Here is a 21006-nt window from a genome sequence, read left to right on the forward strand (position 1 = left end):
TCCTTCCTAAGCCTTTCATTCCTCTGGGTCCCAAAATGGTAGCCCCGTTTCTAATGAATAATTGGAGCTTCCATCCTTTATTTCCAACTATTGTACAGGCCTTTCTATTTGGACATTTCACTGTCTTCACACTTAAGCTGCCCCAAACCAGACCCCCCTCACAAACTGGCCGGCCTTCTCTCTTGGCCATTTCTTGGCTGCTCCCAAGGACACTGCCCTATTCCAAGTCCCCAACACACTCTATCAGGGCAACACGTCACTGGTTTCTGGTCTTCTCACTGGGATTCATTTTGCAAACCACCTGCTGCTGAACTCAGCTTTCTAAATGAATGCTTTCATCTTCCTGCTTCCCCAGGTGAGGAGGAGGTACACCTGGGGAAGTGGCCCCGGGGATGAACCCTGGATTCCTCCATTACTGCAGCAAGCACTCGGGAATAAGCCCCGCCGAACGATAACATTATCCCAGCTGAGCCTGGAGCCGCTGGTGCAGATAGCTTATCCTCAAGTAACAGCCCTAAGGAATGCCTAGAGGGGAGATAAAGCATGATTCTAGACCCAGCCTCTGAGATCCCTTCAAACTGCCTAAAAGCTCACCAACCATTTTCTAGTCTCCTCAATTTTCTCTTGGATTTCCCGATCCTATAGTATTAAATTCCATACGCAAGCTACCTTCAAACCACATAGAGATGGATTCCCGCAGGCTTTCAACTATGGGTCCAGAGATTCATTCTTCAGTTTAAGGGTACTTACACTAAGGTGCATGAAATGCAGATCTACTTATAATTATGACCTTTCAACATTTTATCTCGTGTTACTAAAGAGTACCTATTTACATTAATAATAATATTAGAATACTTGTGATGAAGAAATCCACCATTTCCAAGCAACAAAAAATCCTCCAACTCTCCTATTTCACAAAGGGGTTCTATACATTTCTGATTTAGAAGTGAGTGAAACTTACTGTATTTTTAGAGAGACTCACAGTATTAGTGTGGGGTTCACGCCTTAACAACTGTCTCGCCCAGTCGCTGGGATGGATACAAAGCAAAATATTTTCATTGCAAGATTCTGAAGCAACCGTGGACAGGGGAGAGAATAATATCCACAGAAAGCGGGCAAATGCAGCAAGGAAACAGTATGTCTACAAGGAGAAGGGGGGCAGGGGAAGGAGGAGAAAGGGGAGGAGGAGAAGGTGGGGAAAGACATCAACAGCAGAGGGAACAGAACGACTCAGGCTCAGAGGCAGGAAAAGCTGTTCTGAAGGACCTGAGAGTGAAGGACAGCCTGGCCCCTCGGAAGCCTTGTTCTGTCACTGTCCCTCCTGAGCAGAGGATGGACAGTCCTGTGTTTACTAGCAAGACACCCTGCAAGACACAGAAATGAGTTTAGTACGGTCTCTCCACTCAGGGAGTAGCTGATAAGACAGACAAGCTGTACTGTGAAAAGTAGCAGAAGGTAAGCACAGAAGGCAGCGGAATAAGGAGTTTACGACTTCATTCAGAATCAGGGTACAGAGCCATCGGCTGTGTGGCGAAACAGAGCTCGGAAGGTTGGTGAGTAAAAATGCACAGTATCCATCGGTTTAAAAATTAAACTGTGTCCTAAAACTCCAGATTAAAAGCATATATACAGATGCAAAACTTGCAAGTTGAAATGAACGCATGTCAAAGCCAAATAATTGAAGACTAAGTCCCTTTATGGTATGCCAAGACCTGAGCTCATAGCTCTGGATAAATACTAAGCTGTGTCATTCATCAACTTGTTTGGGTATTAATGAACGCATCAAAAGTTTTCAACAATCACAGACATTGCTGCACTTGGAAAATGGTAAGTGGAGATTCAGGTCAACGTGAACGTTCCTCTGCTGGTTGAAATCTACATTTAAGGCATAATTTTGTAAATTACAATGTCAGGTGTATTATTTTGAGATTACCTAGAGACATTCGATTTTGCATTTCATAGACTTTTCATATCCTTTTGTGTCTCCACAGAAAAACATTTATCTGTGTTGAAAATCCTGAAATCATCGGTAGATATACTTTTTCTTTTATTGGCTATGTTAAGAATATTTACCTGTGGGAACTATAATAATTCCAAGCAATTTACTGTCTGGCCAAAAGTATCACATTTGCACACGATTTACTGATGGGTAACTTGTGCAAGCTTGAGTAGCACTTCATCAATACAGGCTTTCCTCAGCTGTTCTGGGACAGCACCAGTGCATCCCTTTTTGACCCACCATTATATGGATTTATCCTAAATAGTTGAAAAACGCAAGGCCGTGATTCAATAATGAGACCACCACGAGACACTCTTCGCCGTGTTCACGGGGAGGGTACTGTGGAGAATGCTTCGCACCACCTACCCACTGTCTGCCCCATTAAGTCCTCGGGGAGGAAATTCTTTCTGCTCTTAGCACCAGGATCAGTTACACTCACTGGCAAGCGGGCTGTTTTTACCTTATGGTGGAAAGAGTCCCTCACTGTATTAACTCACTGTCTTTCTGCCTTTTACTGGTTGCTAGAACCTTAAAGCAAAAGCTGAGGACCACCTGTGCGGGTGGTAAAGACTCCCCGCCTTACGCTGTCTATAATAACAGTATGCAACAGAAACAATTACCATTGCCAACAGGTGCTGAGCCCCTGGTGCTAAAGCACTTATGTGTGTCAGGTTTCATTTAATATTCATAATAATCCTAAATGCAGGCACTTTTATTTTGCCATCTTGACCCATGAGGAAACCAAAGCTTACAGAGGTCCGCCAGCACCCCAAGGCCGCTGAGCCAGTGCGTGGCAGAAACCCGACTCAGCTGAAGTCTTTCTGACATTGAAGGTCGTGCCTCTAACTGCTCCATTATTCTGCCTCCTGGCCTGGCGGATGCTTCTGCCCCCTTTGACTCTTTATTTCCTTTTACTAATGAAATAAAGTTAATAGACCAAAGTTCTTTGCATAAACACCAGGGCTCTTCCAAACCTTCTTCCAGAGGCCACGTCCGAGCCCCAGTGCCTGTCTGGCTCAGGTGCTGGGTGGCAGAGATCTCTGCTGCCAGTTTTTCCCCAGAGGACACGCTCTTCATGAGTAGAGGCTATGGGCAGCCCTGTGGCTCGGGAAAGGTCAGGCGGGTCTCCTGAGTCTGGGCACTGCCGCCGTGTGTGCTGGGCTGGCCGCTGTGCTGACTGGGGGGTCTGTGCACAAAGAGCCCCGCCAAGGCCGGGGCAGGGTCATGGGGATGGAATGCCAGCCTATGCTCCACACGAGTGTTTCCAAATTCTGGCAGATATGAATCTTCCAGATTCCGGAATGAGAAATTGGAATTCCCAGAAATTCTCAGGGATTCCTGAAACCATGCTATTTCATATTTGTTCCTAAATTTTATTTACATGTTACTAAATAATAATGATGACCATAACAGTAAATTATTTCCATAATAAACAAGGAATCATTTATTTATGATAGAGATGCTAAAAATTTCAGAGGTTTTCTGTAAAAAAAAAAAATCTATATATTGCAATAACATGTAAAAATGATCTCCACCTGTTATCTGGTAACAGAAAACATTAGGAGAACATTAACGCAAAATAAATGCTAAATAAAAGCCATTTAAAAAACTGAAAGATGACATTAAAATATTTATCATTTATAAGATATTCTTAAAATACAATTTTAAAATATACAAAGCATTAATTGTCCTATCCAATAGTCTTGATTTTTGTTTCAGGACAAATATGCCAGATGTTAAAAAATTTTTCTTTCATTTTGCACTGACATTGGTCAAATTGTTGACAGGCTTCCAAAAGCATAGCCAACTTAGGCGTTAGGGCTTGCATTATATATGCTCATTTCCTTTTTTAATGATGGAAATATTTTATCTGCCTGCCCTGATTCTGGTTGGGCCATTGAGATCTATGTTGTTTCTGCTAATTCAGATTTCAGATCACTTTCTGGGCTCATGATGCACTGTTGCACAACCCACATTCACATCTTCCTCTCTTTGCATTTCTTATGTTAAATTACTTGGAAAGAACAAATTGTAACACATAATATATAAAATATAGTGAATACTCAAACACAAAACAATGCCCGGGTACATCCAAATGACGTACCATTCAGATCTCCTAGCAAGCTCACCAAGGCTACAGAGGATCACAGGTCAAAATTTCAAATTTAACGACTTACTTTGCTTCACAAATTTGTTATTTCTAGAACACCACTAATAGGACTTGTATAACGTATATGATGCATATTAGCGGATCATTTATGTTGGCAAGAATGACTTGCACATACACATTATTTAGAGCACGGCAGCAGCTACAAGCGAGGCTGACCGCCTAGGCTGTGACCACTTCACTCTTCCTGGTTCCCGCCCTGATGCCTGGAAATGTCTACCTTCACCTTTGATTCTGCTGCCAGAATTGTCTCTTTTTTTAAACTTTATTGAGGCATAACTGGCAAATATAATTGTATCTGATGTGTACAATGTGCTGATTTGATACCCACGTACACTGTGGAATGATTACCGAGATAATCAACTGGTCTTGCTCTCCATGATGTCAGTAGATTTCTCTGAACCAGTAATGTCTTCAGGAAGATTATTAAATTTCAATTGTCAAATTTTAATTCTAACTTCCCGTTTTCCCAATTTCTTGACTAATTTTTTTGGGATTCAGGATTCAGGAAAACATAAAAAACTTTTTCTGAGAAGTGCTGAGAATTGCCGCTGGGACTGTCCAACAGGCAAGCGGGCATATTTTTCTTTTAGGAAAAACTTTCTTGGCTTACTTATACCTACCAGACTGTTCATGCAGAGGGCCTTTGTTGAATTCACCAAAATGTGCATATAGGCTAGTTCACCTGTCAGCTTGGGATGACTTCAAAGGCACAGGAAAAGTACCTTTTAGCGATTTAGGAGTCACATAAATATCTTTAACTACGTAAAGCTTAGCAAATGCAGGAGGACAAGACGAGGTAAGTCAAAATGTCGTTTTCACAAGTACTTCTGGGCTATCGCTTTAGACCTGGCCTCGCCATTTATCAATATCCACTATCCAATATCAGAAATGAATATTAATCTGGGCTTGGGTAAATCATTTTCCTTGCCCCACCCCACATTCAAGGACTTAAATATTGATACACTGTTATATGGGCCATTTATTTATTTATTATTATAAAATGTTTTCACACATGGGATATTACTTGAGAGTAATGGAAATGGACCAATACATATTTTAAGCACCTACAGTGTATCAGACACCACACCACATGATTCAAATGTGTTTTCTCAGTCCTTAAAATAATCCTATAGTGGGTATTACTATTTTCACTCCATGGGTTGGGAAAATTAAGGCTCAAAACCATAACTTTTCAACAGTCACATTGCTAGTAAGTGACACAACCGAGAATTTAGTCTATGTCCAACTTCAAGACTCCTTGCTCTTTCCACCGCATCATACTGCAGATCATGAAATGGTGGCAAGTCACAATATCTGACGGCTGCCATGGCCCACTGCCCGCTCCCCAGCTAGGGGAGAGGGCTGGTACCTGGCAGCCCAGCTGCTCCATGAGGACGAACCTCACTATCCTCAGGGTAATAGGACCTTCCCCTGTGCACACTTAAGTAGTAACAGGGATACTTACTACCCTTACTTGAAAGAAATATATAGTCAACTTGGAAGCAGAACATATATTTTTAGGAAAAAATTTTAAATAAACATTGCAAACATAGTGCAAAAGGTTTCTCTCTCACCTTCAAATATTTCACCAGCTTCTGAATTTGCCAGTATTCTGATGGCAAATCTGCATTTGCTTCCTGAAGATGGTCAGGTGGTTCTTCATCTTCCTCACTCTCTGAGGAGCTCTCACTAATAATTTCCTCAATCTTTTCAGCACTCTTACTAAGAACAACAACAACAACGTATAATAAGTATGTTTATGCTATAGTATGGATATGGTTATAATGTTGCTATTTCAGCAACATGTACATAAGCAATGGATAAGGTACCAACACCTTCTGAGTTCTGGAAGATCTTTGTTAATATCTATATGAGGAGGTGAGTAAACACGTCTCTGTAGCAGATACATTTCAGTATTACTGCTATGGGTGCAATAATAATAAAGAACATAGCAAGAAATGGCAAGGGTATTAGGTAAATGATCGAAGACTGCAACTTGTCATAGCAGTTAAATAACTTAACATGTGGTTATTTATATTTACATTTCTTTTATTTACTTACTTAAAATTGAATACAATTAAAAATTCAGTTCTTCAGTCACACTGGCCACATTGCAAGTGCTCAATAATCAAAGGTAGCTAGTGGCTACCGTACAGGACAGCTCGGAAATAAACCATTTCTATTCCTGCAGAAAGTTCAGCTGGGGAGTGCTGCCAGCGCCCCAAAGGGAAGGCATTTGTTCCCTTACCAAAGAGAGTTCACTTTACTCCTCACTGCTCTAGAGGCTTCTAACTTGACATCAAGGTCACAGACACAGGCTAGTTCACTCAAGCCCTTGGGAACATAGTGAATTCATCCTTATCTACTTTCTTTCTCTCCCTCCTTTTCTCTCTCCATCCCCCCAGGTGTTCTCTTCCATAAAACTCTTTCCTAGTCTTTTCCATTTGGAAGCATAGTAGGAGGGTGGGTAATTGTCAAGTTTCATTATTTTTAAGGTTCTACCATTCTCTTAATTTCTCAAAGGTTTTTCAGCACAGAGAGCTCCAATTCTTGTACTTTCAAAAGTGCAGAATGGTGCAACCGTGCTCTCTGGGCCACAGTGGGGGGAAATCCTGAACTGAAGTGCCTGGAGCTGAGTTTCAGTTTTATGTATCCTCTTGTCCAAAAGATGCCAGGAAACCTGCGTTGGTTAAAGAGGAAAATCTGGTAGATCGGGTCTACCTAAAAATGAAGTAAACCCCAATGTTCACTGCAGCATTATTTACAATAGCCAAGACATGGAAGCAACCTAAGTGTCCATGGACAGATGAATGGATAAAGAAGACGTGATACATACATACAATGGAATATTAGTCATAAAAATAGAAGGAAATCCTGCCATTGGTGACAACGTGGGTGGACCTGGAGGGTATTATGCTAAGTGAAATCAGTCAGAGAAAGACAAATACTGTATGATTTCATTTATACGTGGAATCTAAAAATAGAAAACAAAAACAAAACAACAACCAAACTCATAGAAATCAGACTTGTGGTTACCAGAGGTGGAGGGAGGGAAATTGGGGGAAGGTGGTCAAAGGCTACACACAGGTATCTGACAAATAAGTGCTGGGGATGTGGTGTTCGACGACATGACTACGCGAACACTGCTGTGTGGTGTATCTGAAAGTCGCTTAGAGAGCAAGTCTGAGGGTCCTCATCACAAGAAACAGAGTTATTTGCAACTACATAAGGGGATGTAAATTAACTGAGCCTACTGTAGTCTTTTCACAATACACGCACGTCAAGTCACAGAGTGCACCATAAGCTTATACAGAGCTGTATGTCAATTATATCTCAATAAAACTGAAAAAAGCCACACACATACATACACACACGAAGATATATCCGTTTTTTTGTACATAGCTAAAGCAATGCAGAAAGGGCACGACACGGCACTAAAGGCCTACATAAGAAAAGAGAAGTCTCAATTCAGTCATCTAAACTCACATCTAAAGAAACTAGAAAAAGAAGAGCAAAACAAACCCAAAGAAAACGGAGAAAAGGAAATAATAAAGAGAAGAAATCAATAAAATTGAAAACAGAAAAATAACTTGAAAAATCTAGAAAAACAAAAAACTGCTTGTTGAAAAGATCAATAAAACTGACAAAGCTCTAGCAAGGCTGACAAAAAAAGAGAAGACACAAATTTCCAGTATCAGAGATGAATGAAACGTAGCATATCACTACAAATTCTGCTGACAACAAAAGGATAATAAGAGAAAACTATGAACAACTGAACATTAATTTGACAATTTAGATAAAACGGACCAACTCCTTTAAAGGTACAAACTACCGTAACTTAACCATTATGAAGCACGTAATTTGAACAGCACTACAACTATTAATGGAATTAATTCATAATTAAAAACTCAAAGCAAAAGTCTCCAGTTCCAGATGATTTCACTGGAGAATTTTAACAGGCATAGAAGTACTAACACCAATTTTATACAATCTCTTCTAGAAAACAGAAGAGAAGGGAACTCATTTTATGAAGCCTGATATCAAAACCAAAGTGCAAACAAAAACAAAACACTGTTATTGAATATCCCTCATGAGTGTAGATGCAAATATTCTTAACATACTATTAAGCACACATAATTCAGCTATATATAAAAAGAATGAGCCCACCATGACCAAGTGGGGTTTATTCCAGGAATGCAAGGCTGATTCAGTATTCAAAAATCAGCCGTTGTAATCCACCACAGTAACAGCCTAAAGAAGAAAAATGACATGACCGGGCTAGCAAACAGAATCCAACAGCACATTAAAAGGATCATACACCATGATCAAGTGGGGTTTACCCCAGGAATGCAAGGATTCTTCAATATACGCAAATCAATCAACGTGATACACCATATTAACAAATTGAAGGAGAAAAACCATATGATCATCTCAATAGATGCAGAGAAAGCTTTCGACAAAATTCAACACCCATTTACGATAAAAGCCCTGCAGAAAGCAGGCAGAGGGAACTTTCCTCAACATAATAAAGGCCATATATGACAAACCCACAGCCAATATTGTCCTCAATGGTGAAAAACTGAAACCATTTCCACTAAGATCAGGAACAAGACAAGGTTGCCCACTCTCACCACTATTATTCAACATAGTTTTGGAAGTTTTAGCCACAGCAATCAGAGAAGAAAAATAAATAAAAGGAATGCAAATCGGAAAAGAAGAAGTAAAGCTGTCACTGTTTGCAGATGACATGATACTATACATAGAGAATCCTAAAGATGCTACCAGAAAACTACTAGAGCTAATCAATGAATTTGGTAAAGTAGCAGGATACAAAATTAATGCACAGAAATCTCTTGCATTCCTATACACTAATGATGAAAAATCTGAAAGTGAAATTAAGAAAACACTCCTATTTACCATTGCAACAAAAAGAATAAAATATCTAGGAATAAACCTACCCAAGGAGACAAAAGACCTGTATGCAGAAAATTATAAGACACTGATGAAAGAAATTAAAGATGATACAGACAGATGGAGAGATATACCATGTTCTTGGATGGGAAGAATCAACAATGTGAAAATGACTCTACTACCCAAAGCAATCTACAGATTCAATGCAATCCCTTTCAAACTACCAATGGCATTTTTCACAGAACTAGAACAAAAAATTTCACAATTTGTATGGAAACACAAAAGACCCCGAATAGCCAAAGCAATCTTGAGAATGAAAAATGGAGCTGGAGGAATCAGGTTCCCTGACTTCAGACTATACTACAAAGCTACAGTAATCAAGACAGTATGGTACTGGCACAAAAACAGAAATATAGATCAATGGAACAGAAGAGAAAGCCCAGAGATAAACCCATACACATATGGTCACCTTATCTTTGATAAAGGAGGCAAGCATATACAGTGGAGAAAAGACAGCCTCTTCAATAAGTGGTGCTGGGAAAACTGGACAGGAACATGTAAAAGTATGAAATTAGAACACTCCCTAACACCATACACAAAAATAAACTCAAAATGGATTAAAGACCTAAATGTAAGGCCAGACACTATCAAACTCTTAGAGGAAAACATAGGCAGAACACTCTATGACATACATCACAGCAAGATCCTTTTTGACCCACCTCCTAGAGAAATGGAAATAAAAACAAAAATAAACAAATGGGACCTAATGAAACTTAAAAGCTTTTGCACAGCAAAGGAAACCATAAATAAGACCAAAAGACAACCCTCAGAATGGGAGAAAATATTTGCAAATGAAGCAACGGACAAAGGATTAATCTCCAAAATTTACAAGCAGCTCATGCAGCTCAATAACAAAGAAACAAACAACCCAATCCAAAAATGGGCAGAAGACCTAAATAGACATTTCTCCAAAGAAGATATACAGATTGCCAACAAACACATGAAAGAATGCTCAACATCATTAATCATTAGAGAAATGCAAACCAAAACTACAATGAGATATCATCTCACACCAGTCAGAATGGCCATCATCAAAAAATCTACAAACAATAAATGCTGGAGAGGGTGTGGAGAAAAGGGAGCACTCTTTCACTGTTGGTGGGAATGTAAGTTGATACAGCCACTATGGAGAACAGTATGGAGGTTCCTTAAAAAACTAAAAATAGAACTACCATACGACCCAGCAATCCCACTACTGGGCATATACCCTGAGAAAACCATAATTCAAGAAGAGTCATGTACCAAAATGTTCATTGCAGCTCTATTTACAATAGCCAGGACATGGAAGCAACCTAAGTGTCCATCATCGGATGAATGGATAAAGAAGATGTGGCACATATATACAATGGAATATTACTCAGCCATAAAAAGAAACAAAATTGAGTTATTTGTAGTGAGGTGGATGGAGTTAGAGTCTGTCATACAGAGTGAAGTAAGTCAGAAAGAGAAAGACAAATACAGTATGCTAACACATATGTATGGAATCTAAGGAAAAAAAAAAAAAAGGTCATGAAGAACCTAGTGGCAAGATGGGAATAAAGACACAGACCTACTAGAGAATGGACTTGAGGGTATGGGGAGGGGGAAGGACAAGCTGTGACAAAGTGAGAGAGTGGCATGGACATATATACACTACTAAACGTAAAATAGATAGCTAGTGGGAAGCAGCCGCATAGCAAAGGGAGATCAGCTCGGTGCTTTGTGACCACCTAGAGGGGTGGGATAGGGAGGGTGGGAGGGAGGGAGATGCAAGAGGGAAGAGATACAGGAACATATGTATATGTATAACTGATTCACTTTGTTATAAAGCAGAAACTAACACACCATTGTAAAGCAATTATACTCCAACAAAGATGTTAAAAAAAAAAAGAATATCTGTACAAAAACTATCATCATACTTTCTGGTGAAAGACTGAATGCTTTCCTCCTAAGATTGAGAAAAAGCAAGGACTATGATCACTGATAGTCAACATAGTACTGGCGTTTCTACTTCTAGATATAAATCTAACAAAACACGTACAGGACTTATATGCTGAAAACTATTACAAACTGCTGGTGAAAGAAACCAAAGGCTTAAATAAATAGACATACAGTGTTCTTGGATTGGCGAGTCTACATAGTAAAGATATCCATTTTCTCAAAATTGATACAGAGTTTTAAGGCATTTTCTATCAAAATCTTCTGTAAGTTTTTTCTGGTAGATATAGCAAGGTCATTCTAAAATTTATGTGGAAAGGAAAAAAGCTAGAATAGGTCAAAACGATTTTGGGAAGAAAAATAATAAAGTGAGAGGAATCACTTTACCAGATTTCAAGATTTACTATAGAGCTACAGTAATCAAGAATGTATGGTGTTGGCAAAGGGCTGGACAGAAAAGTCAGCTGCACAGAATAAAGACCCAGAAATAGCCCCACACGAGTACACCCACCTGATTTTTGATTAAGGTGAAAAAGCAAGTCAAAGGTGGAAAGATAGCCTTTTCATCAAATGGTGCTGGAGAAACTGAGTATCAATAGGTTAAAAAAAATGAATCTTGACCTAGGTCTCATACTTTATATAAAATTAACTCAAAATGGATCCCAGTCTTTAATATAAAATGTAGAATTATTAAACTTTTAGGAAGAAAACATTGGAGATAATCTTCAGGACCAAGGGCTTCGTGACATCAAAGGCATGATCCGTAAAAGAAAAAACTGACTAATCAGACTTCATCAAAATTAAAAATTGTTCTCTGAGAGGCCCTATTAAGAGGATGAAAAGACAAGTTACAGAAAGGGAGAAAATATTTGCAGACGACATATATAACCAAGGATATCCTGGATAGATAAAGAACTCTCAAAACTCAACATTCAAAAAACAAATGATTCAACTAGAAAATGAGCAAAAGACATAAAGAGACATTTCACTGATGAGCGTAAAGGGACGGCAATAAGCTCGTGACAAGACGTTAACATCACGAGCCATTAGGGAAATGCTAAGACCACGGCGAGTTATCACTACACAGCTTCCAGAACAGCTGAGATACAACACGCAACAATACCAAATGCTGATGAGGACGAGGGGAAACTGAGTCTCTCATACGTCACTGGTGGGAACATAGAATGGTGCAGCCAGTCTGGACAAGGTAGGCAGTTTCTTAAAAAAGCTAAACACACAATTACTATATATGGCAGCAACTGGGCATTTATCCTAGAGGAATGAAAACTTACATCTATACAAAAACCTGTATGTGATTGTTCGTAGCAGTTTTATTTTTAATAGCCAGAAACTGCAAACAACTAAAAGGTGCCTTAATACGTGAATAATTTAAAAAACTACCACTGCATGGTATATGCATACAATGGAATGCCACCCAGCAATTACAAGGGACAAACTATTAGCACATGCAACAGCTTAGGTGGATCTCAAGGGTATTATGGTGTTGGAAAAAAGTCAGTATTAAAAAATGTATGAATCTATTTATATGGTGGTCCAAAATGACAAAATTATGAAAATAGCAAACAGATGAATGGTTGCTAGGAAGTGGGAATGACGGGGGTTGTGGCTATAATGGGGCAGCAGGGGGACGTCTGTGCGGGGTGAACAGTGCTCTAGCCTGGTCGCCATGGTCACCACACAAGCCTGCACAGGGTAAAATGACATTGAACTATACCTATACATTGTACCAGTGTTAATCTCCTGGTTTTGATCTTGTACCACAGTTACGTAGGATGTAGGATTTAACCATTGGGAGAGGCTACGTGAAGGGTCTATGGGACCTCTCTGCACTATCTCCACAACTTTTTGTGAATCTACAATTATTTCAAAATAAAAAGTTTTAAAAAGTTGTCAGGGGCTTCCCTGGTGGCGCAGTGGTTGAGAATCTGCCTGCCAGCGCAGGGGACACGGGTTCGAGCCCTGGTCTGGGAAGATCCCACATGCCGCGGAGCAGCTGGGCTCGTGAGTCACAATTACTGAGCCTGCGCGACTGGAGCCTGTGCTCCGCAACGGGAGAGGCTGTGACAGTGAGAGGCCCGCGCACCGCGATGAAGAGTGGCCCCCACTTGCCACAACTAGAAAAAGCCCTCGCACAGAAACAAAGACCCAACACAGCCAAAAAAAAAAAAAAAAAAAATACATTAAAAAAAAAAAAGTTTTCAGAAAATTAATAGCTTATTATGTCTAACTCCCCAAAATGGCATACATGTTGTGGAGTGTCTTAAAGTTTGTTTTATTCCAAGTGTGCAAATTTAAAATGTGAAATTTCTGCCATTTCTTCCCACCACCACCTTAGAGTAAAAATGGCTGAACCTTCTCCCCAGATATGTCACTTTTGTCATCAAACTGAAAACTGGGTAAGAAGCTTATTAGTTGGCCTTCTATTAATGGTTGTTTTAATGAGAAATAACATTTATCACTTTAGAATTGGCAGAGCCATCAGTGACCAGTAAAGTAAGGCTCAGAAAGATGACAATTTTGCTATGACATGATTATTCAGAGGCCAGAGAACAGATAAGAGCCCAGTTTTGCTACCACTTAGTTAACTGCTTTTTGCATTAAATATATTCGTTTACAAAGAGTTAACTAATACCAGTAGATCACTGTATTAAAGTAACTCCACATTAAAAGGATATTCTGTAAATATATTTAAAGAAATCCACTATTACCATTTTTACAGCACTCCTACTCACTGTCAATATAGATATCTTAGGACCCTAATGTGAAAGTAAAACACCATTAACCAGCATTAACTAGCCTGTTGCACAGGGGTGGCTTTAAAGAACTGGTCATGTTAACAGAAACTCACCGAATTAACTGTGCTCTTCCAGGTGAAGTAGATGGTCTGGACTTTTCAAGTCTTCCTCCATGTTTTTCTTCTTGGGTGTCTCTTAGTGAGCTTTTGTTCCTAAAGAAATATTAATTTTATTAATTACTTTACGCTGACTAACAGGAAATTAAAATAGAAATGTATACAAATATTCTATCATTTTCATGCATCCAAATGATGTGTTTTCCTAACACAGAGAATGACTATGAGCTTCAGTCTCATCTGACACCTGAGAGGTCCCTTTTTGTCCTTCAAGCACAGCCATGCATTTTATATAACGGAGAAACACTTTGCCCAGTATTTCTTTGCGCTAGAAACGGGTCTTCATAGGCTGCCAGCATTGGGAAGTTCCTTCAGTCTGTCCTGGCTCACAGTTGCCTGTTTTTCCACCTTGCCCACCTGACATTGCAGCAGGTCCTGTGCCTGATTTTCTGGATATTCTCAAGCTTAGTCTACACCTTGGCATGTACTGGGTTTGCATTAAATACTTGTTTAGTGAATTCTTAATTGAAGAAAATAAGCACATGCAAAAAGCAGTATTTTATAATTCACCTTCCCGTTAATGGAGTAGCCCATACATTTGTCATTTTCAGACTCACTCTTTCAAACAGAGCCACCAAGGTCAAACACCCCAAAATCAGTGAGACTCAGAGGAGCAAGCATGTCTCCTCCTTCCACAGGACTCCTCCGTCAGCTCTCTGAGTTTGCGCCCAAAATACAATCACCTGTGGTTCTCAGAATCCCTGCAGGTGAGGGACCCATGTGACCAGCAGGGACCCAGTTCTTAACCCAATAAGGGGATGACATGGAATAAAAATAGGCTGTAACTTGTAACCTATTTGCTAAACTTTAAAAAGTGCTCTAGGTGCTTCTCACTGCTTACGTGTTGGTAACATTGGCCCTTAATCTTTGCTTTGGCACCAATTTACAGAGGGTCCTAAAGGGACCTAGGCTTGAATATTTCAGACGTTCATCAAACCGGTGTCCACTTTACTCAGACCATTCATATGTTTGCGGTTCTATCCTTTCTTATAGTATTTACTTAAAGTTCTGTTAATATACAAGATACCACGCCTATGAAGTTTTCCCTAATTAACTACACATAATTGTACATTTAATCACATAATTTAAATTGGAATTCTTCTAACACTTACTTAATCAGGTTCCTACCACAATGTTTACATTTCCCATGGGATTCCTCCATGTGTTTTATCATCTTTTTCACGTGTTATTTGCCCTGACTCATCGACCACATGAAAGTGAATTGGGCTCTCCCTCTGTGGTGCTCTGCACACAAACGCTATCTGATGTCAAATCTTTCTGCCTGGAACATGAAGAGGGCAGGAAGGAACCAACTTGTATTATGGAGGAAGGTGGGAGTATCTCCTCGTAGTTTTCTCTGATGAAACTAAGTTATGTGAAAAGTTGGGCAACCCTGTGGTTAGCAAGGATGTATCAGAAAACCCATCACGTAAGTGTCTACATACTCTTTGGCATCAACAGTGGTCTTCCAGTTTAAACTTGGCTCTAATCTCTTGGTCATCTGACTCCTTCCCAAACTGATTTGCTTCTTCTCCAGTGCACTCCTGCGGGAAGCAGTGCTAGCTTTACGTAAAGCGGCTGCTTCCTCCTCAGGTGCCTCATTAGGCTGATCCTTTTCCTTTTGCTGTTCTTCATTGAACCTACCCTCCTTTAATTAAAAAAAAGAGCATATTTTTACAGTGATATCACTTCTGAATTATCTCATGTTATCTGAAAATTAACCCTGGCGATAAATTCAGACAGGAAGTCTCAAGATGCTCTAACTTGTGTTGCTTAGCAACACAAATTGAATCTGGGCAACTTCAAGACCAGGGTGTCTATTGGAGTTAGGCTGACAGTGATGGGATGATCCTAAACTCACACCCCTGCTGCAGCCCACACAGATACAGCAGCAGGCCTGGACCAACTCACTCCTCACCACCACCAGAAAAAAATTACACTTAAACCCTGTAAAGACTGGGACACATCTTAGTCAAATTGCTGAGACCAAGGATAAAGAGACCATCTTGCAGGTAGCCAGAAATAAAAGACACATTATAGAGAGAGGAAGAAACATAACAATTAAAAGAGACTTCTCATCAGAGACAATGCAATCCACAAGACAAGGGAGTGATATAGTTAAAGTGATGAAAGGGAAAAAAACCCATATCCTGTCAACCCAAAATTCTATACAGAGAAAAAAAAAATCTTTTGAAAATGAAGGTAAAATAAAGACTTCACAGATGAAAAAAAGCTGAGAGAATTCACTGTCAGAAGACCCAGGCTAAAAAAATTGTTCATGAAGCTCTTCAATCAGAAGGGATCTCATACGAGACAGAACACAGATCTACACAAAAGAATGTAGAAATGGTAAAAATATATATAAAAGAGTCTTTGTGATAAGGGGTTGATAGCATGTCAAAGTAAAATGTATGACAACAATAGTACAAACACAGGGAGAGGCATTTGAAGCACACTCTTGTAAGGCTCTTAGACTACTTGTGAAACTGTATAATACTGTTCAAAGGCAGACATGGTAAATTAGAGACATATATTATAAGCCCAATTGAGATGTTTTTTAAAAAGTATAACTGATGAACTAATTGCATACACAAAATGGAATCATTTCTAAAACTTCAGTTAATTCAAAGGGGGAAGAAAAAGAGAAGAAAAAGAACAAAGAACAAATGGGACTAATAAAAGCAACAAGCAAAATAGTAAATTTAATTCAACTCTATCAGTAGGCACATTAAATGAAAATGATTTTAAAATGTCCATTAAAAGAAATCGTCACAGTGGATGAAAAAGGAAAACCCTATTATTTGTGGTCTAAAAGAAACCATTTTATAGGTAAAGATATAAATAAACTGTAAGTAAAAAGCTGGAGAAAAATATTCCATGAAACCAATAATCAAGAAAAGCAGGAATCAAGAAAAGCAGGAATTTTAAAACATTAAAATCAGACAAAATGGACTTCAAAACAAATAATATCATCAGAGATAGAGAGACATATAATGACCAAGAGCCAATTACACCCAATTCTAACTGTGTGTTCACCAAACAATAGAATTTCAAAAGATGTAAAGCAAAAATAGAACGAACTGGAAAAACAGATAAATCCACAGTTAGGAGACTTCAAAAACCCCCTCTCAGCACTCAACAGAATGAGCAAGACAAAACTTAATAAGAATATAAAATACCTGAGGAAGGCTACCAACCACCTGGATGTAATTGACACTCACAGAACATACCACACACAGCAGCAGAGTACACGTTCTTCTCAAATGCATGAGGAAAAATTCACCAAAACAGACCATATTTTAAGCCATAAAACAAACATCCACAAATCTAAAAGAACTAAAATCATACACAACATCGTCTCATAATAAAATGGAAGTAAGCTTACAAATCCAAAAGAAGATATGTGGAAAATCCTCAGATATACTGATTTGCATGAAAACATATCAAAGTCTATGGGACACAGTTCATATGCTGCTTATAAAGAAATTTACAGCATAAAACTTTATATTACAAAATAAAGGTCTCAAATCAATGCCTAAGCTTCCAACTTAAGAAATTAAATAAGAAGAGCAAATTAAACCCAAAGAGAGCAGAAGAAAGAAAAATTTAAAGAGCAGAAACAAAATAAAATAAAAGCAAACAATAGAGAAAATCAATGAAACAAATAGCTGTTCTTCGAAAAGATCAATAAAATTTATCACTTCTTTCCAGACCAGTCAAGAATAAAAAGAAGATATAAATGACCAATATTAGGCATGAAAGAGGGGCTATCACAGCAGAGCCTCCAGACATCAGAAGATAATAGTGGAGTATTATACTTGATGACAATATATGAGGTAAGTTAGATAAAATGTGCAAATTCATTGAAAGACACGAACCACCAAAGCTCAGTAAGAGAAAGAAATCTGAATAGTTCTATATCTACTAAAGAAATAAAATTCTCACCATAAAACCTTTCAACAAAGAAACCTTCAGGTAGAGATGGATTCCTTGGTAAATTCTACCAAACATTTAACAAAGGAATAAGATTCAATCTACATAAAGAATTCCAGAAAGAAGAAAAGAGTAGTGCATACTTCCCAATTCATTCTGAGGCCACATTACCCAGATACCAAAAACAGAAAAAAACATTAAAAGATAACTACTAACCCATATCCTTCATGACTATAGATGCAAAAATCCTCAGTAAAATATTATCAAATTACATCTAGCAATGTCAAATAGGGTAAGACATCATGACCAAGTAGGATTTTTCCCGGGATTCAATATTAGTTCAATATTCAAAAATGAATGACCATATCAACAGACTAAAGAAAAAAATCATGTGATCATCTAGAGATACAGTAAAATCACCACCTCCAAGTAGTAATACACTCATCTCCCATGGTTTAAGTTGAGGTCCCAAGGGAAGCATGTAAGAAAGCACCCTCCCCCTCCTAGCCAGGTGAGTGTCAGCAGAGGCCCAGTGGGGAGACCGAACTTCCACCCCCTGCCCAGTGGTAACGAGGCACCCTACACCACCAGGTTCTCAATGGAGTCTAAGTGGGGAACTTGGATTTTTACATGCACTGTGTAGTACCCCAGACCTACACCATGAGACCTACACTTAGAGAAGTCTTGCTAAAACAAAAGATTTAAATAAAATCCAAAGTTTCATAACATAATCCAAAAATGTCCAAGACAGCACAAAAAATCACTCATCATACCAAGAACAAGGAATGTCACAACCTGAATGAGAAAGGATGATGAATGGATGCTTATACCAAAGTAAAATGGATGATGAAATAATCTCAAATAGCTGTTGGAATAAGATTTTAAAGTAGCCATCATGAGGCTTCCCTGGTGGCGCAGTGGTTAAGAATCCGCCTGCCAGTGCAGGGGACACGGGTTCTAGCCCTGGTCCGGGAAGATCCCACTTGCCACAGAGCAACTAAGCCCATGTGCCACAACTACTGAAGCCCACACACCTAGAGCCCATGCTCTGCAGCAAGAGAAGACACCACAATGTGCACCACAACAAAGAGTAGCCCCCACTCGCCGCAACTAGAGAAAGCCCGCGCACAGCATCAAAGACCCAACACGGCCAAAAATAAATAAATAAAATAAATAAATTTATTAAAAAAAATAAAGTAGCCATCATAAAAATGCTTCAATAATCAATTATGAAGACTTGAAACAAATGAAAAATCAGAAAGTCTCAGCAAATAAATAGATGATATACAGAAGAACCAAACAGAAATTCTGAAAATGAAATTTACAAACCAAAATAACTCACTGGATAGCTCAGCAACAGGACAGAGAAGACATAGGAGAGAAACCATGAACCTGAAGACAAACAATAGAAATTACCCAATCTAAACAATAAAGAGGAAATATACTGAAAAAAAAATTTTTTTTTAATAAATAAACAGGGCCTCCAGATTTGTGGGACCATAGCAAAAAATCCAACAGTCATGTAATCGGAGCACCAGAAGGAGAGGAGAAAGAAGGTCAGACTGAAAATGCATTCTAAGAATGTCTGAAATTTTCCCAAACTTGGAAAAAGACATAAATCTAAGATTCAAGAAGTTGAGCAAACCCTAAACAGAATAAACCCAAAGAAATTCCTGCCAAGACACATAATAATCAAACTCCATAAAACTAAAGTCAAAGAAAATTCTTAACAGCAATGAGAGAGAGACAATATTTTACCTATAAAGGAAAAACAATTAAAATAACAGCAGATTTCTCATGAGAAACCATGGAGTCCAGAAAGACTGGAACAACATTTTTCAAGTGCTGAAAATAAAGAACTGTCAGCCCAGAATACCATATCCAGTGGAAATATTCTTCAGGAATAAAGGGGAATTCAAGATGTTCTCAGATAAAGGAAAACTAAGAGAATTTGTCACCAACAGACCTACCTCAAAGAATAAGAAGTTCTTAAACAGAAAGGATATGATAAAAGAAGGAAATTGGCAACACCAGAAAGGAAGAAAAGAACAGAAAGAATAAAAGCATGGGTACATACAAAAGACTTTCATTCTCCTCTTGAGTTTTCTAAATGACGTTTGATGGTTGAAGCACAAATTATAACATTGTCTTATACAGTTATCAATGTGAAGGAAATAAAGGCAAATATAAATGAGAGAGGGTAAAGGGACTTAAAGGGAGATATGGTTTCTATACTTCACTCACATGGTAAAATGTCACACCAGTAGATTATGATAAATTATGTATAATACAATATCTACAACAACCACCAAAAACTCTACACAAAGAGATACACTCAAAACACTATGGAAAAATCAAAATGGAATTCAAAAAAAAAAATGTTCAAGTAATCCAAAGAAAACCAGGAAAAAAAAAGGTGAAAGAAAACAGAAAACAGAAGGAAAAAACAGAAAATGAAACTAAGCTGGCAGACTTAAGCTCTCACATATCAATAATTAAAAATAAATGATTTAAACACACCAATGGATACATCAATATATAGAGTTTCAGAAAATGGATTTTAAAAATGACTCAACTATATGCTGTCTACAAGAAACTCACTACAAATATAATGATATAGGTAGCTTGAAAGTCAAAGAAAGGAAAAAGATACACCACACAAACGTTAGTTAAAAAAAAAAAGGTAGGAGTGGCTATATGAATAGCAGATTAAGTAGCCTTCAGAAAAAAGAAGATCACCAAAGACAGAGAGGGACATTACATAATGATAAAATGGTCAGTCAAGAAGACATAATCCTAAATGTGTATGCAGAGTTGCAAACACAAAAACAGATAGAACTAAGAAGAGAAACAGACAAATCTACAATTATTGTTGGAGGATTTCAAATCCTTCTCTCAACACTGACAGAAAATCAGCAGGGATATGAAGAACTCAACCACACCAAAAACCAAATTTATAAAGATCTAAGTCATTTAGAGTGTGTTCTCTGACTACAGCGGAATCAAACTAACAATGAATCACATGATAGAAAAATCTAACGCTAAACAACAAACATCTAAATAATCATGGATCAAAGAGGAAGT

General features: G+C 38.4%; 1 protein-coding gene across 6 annotated transcripts in view; it reads right to left on the reverse strand.

The window, feature by feature from the left end:
• ODAD2 (outer dynein arm docking complex subunit 2) overlaps positions 1 to 21006 on the reverse strand; it is a 243943-nt gene that overhangs the window by 133271 nt on the left and 89666 nt on the right. For all 6 annotated transcript variants that reach the window (XM_036841365.1, XM_036841363.1, XM_036841362.1 and 3 more), the window contains 3 exons: positions 15435 to 15637; positions 13927 to 14025; positions 5744 to 5891 (listed from right to left, as the gene is read on the reverse strand). In XM_036841365.1, coding sequence (XP_036697260.1) covers positions 5744 to 5891; positions 13927 to 14025; positions 15435 to 15637 — 450 coding nt within the window. The remainder of the gene's footprint in view (positions 1 to 5743; positions 5892 to 13926; positions 14026 to 15434; positions 15638 to 21006) is intronic.

Source organism: Balaenoptera musculus, chromosome 2, assembly GCF_009873245.2.
Source record: "Balaenoptera musculus isolate JJ_BM4_2016_0621 chromosome 2, mBalMus1.pri.v3, whole genome shotgun sequence".
NCBI lineage: Eukaryota > Metazoa > Chordata > Mammalia > Artiodactyla > Balaenopteridae > Balaenoptera > Balaenoptera musculus.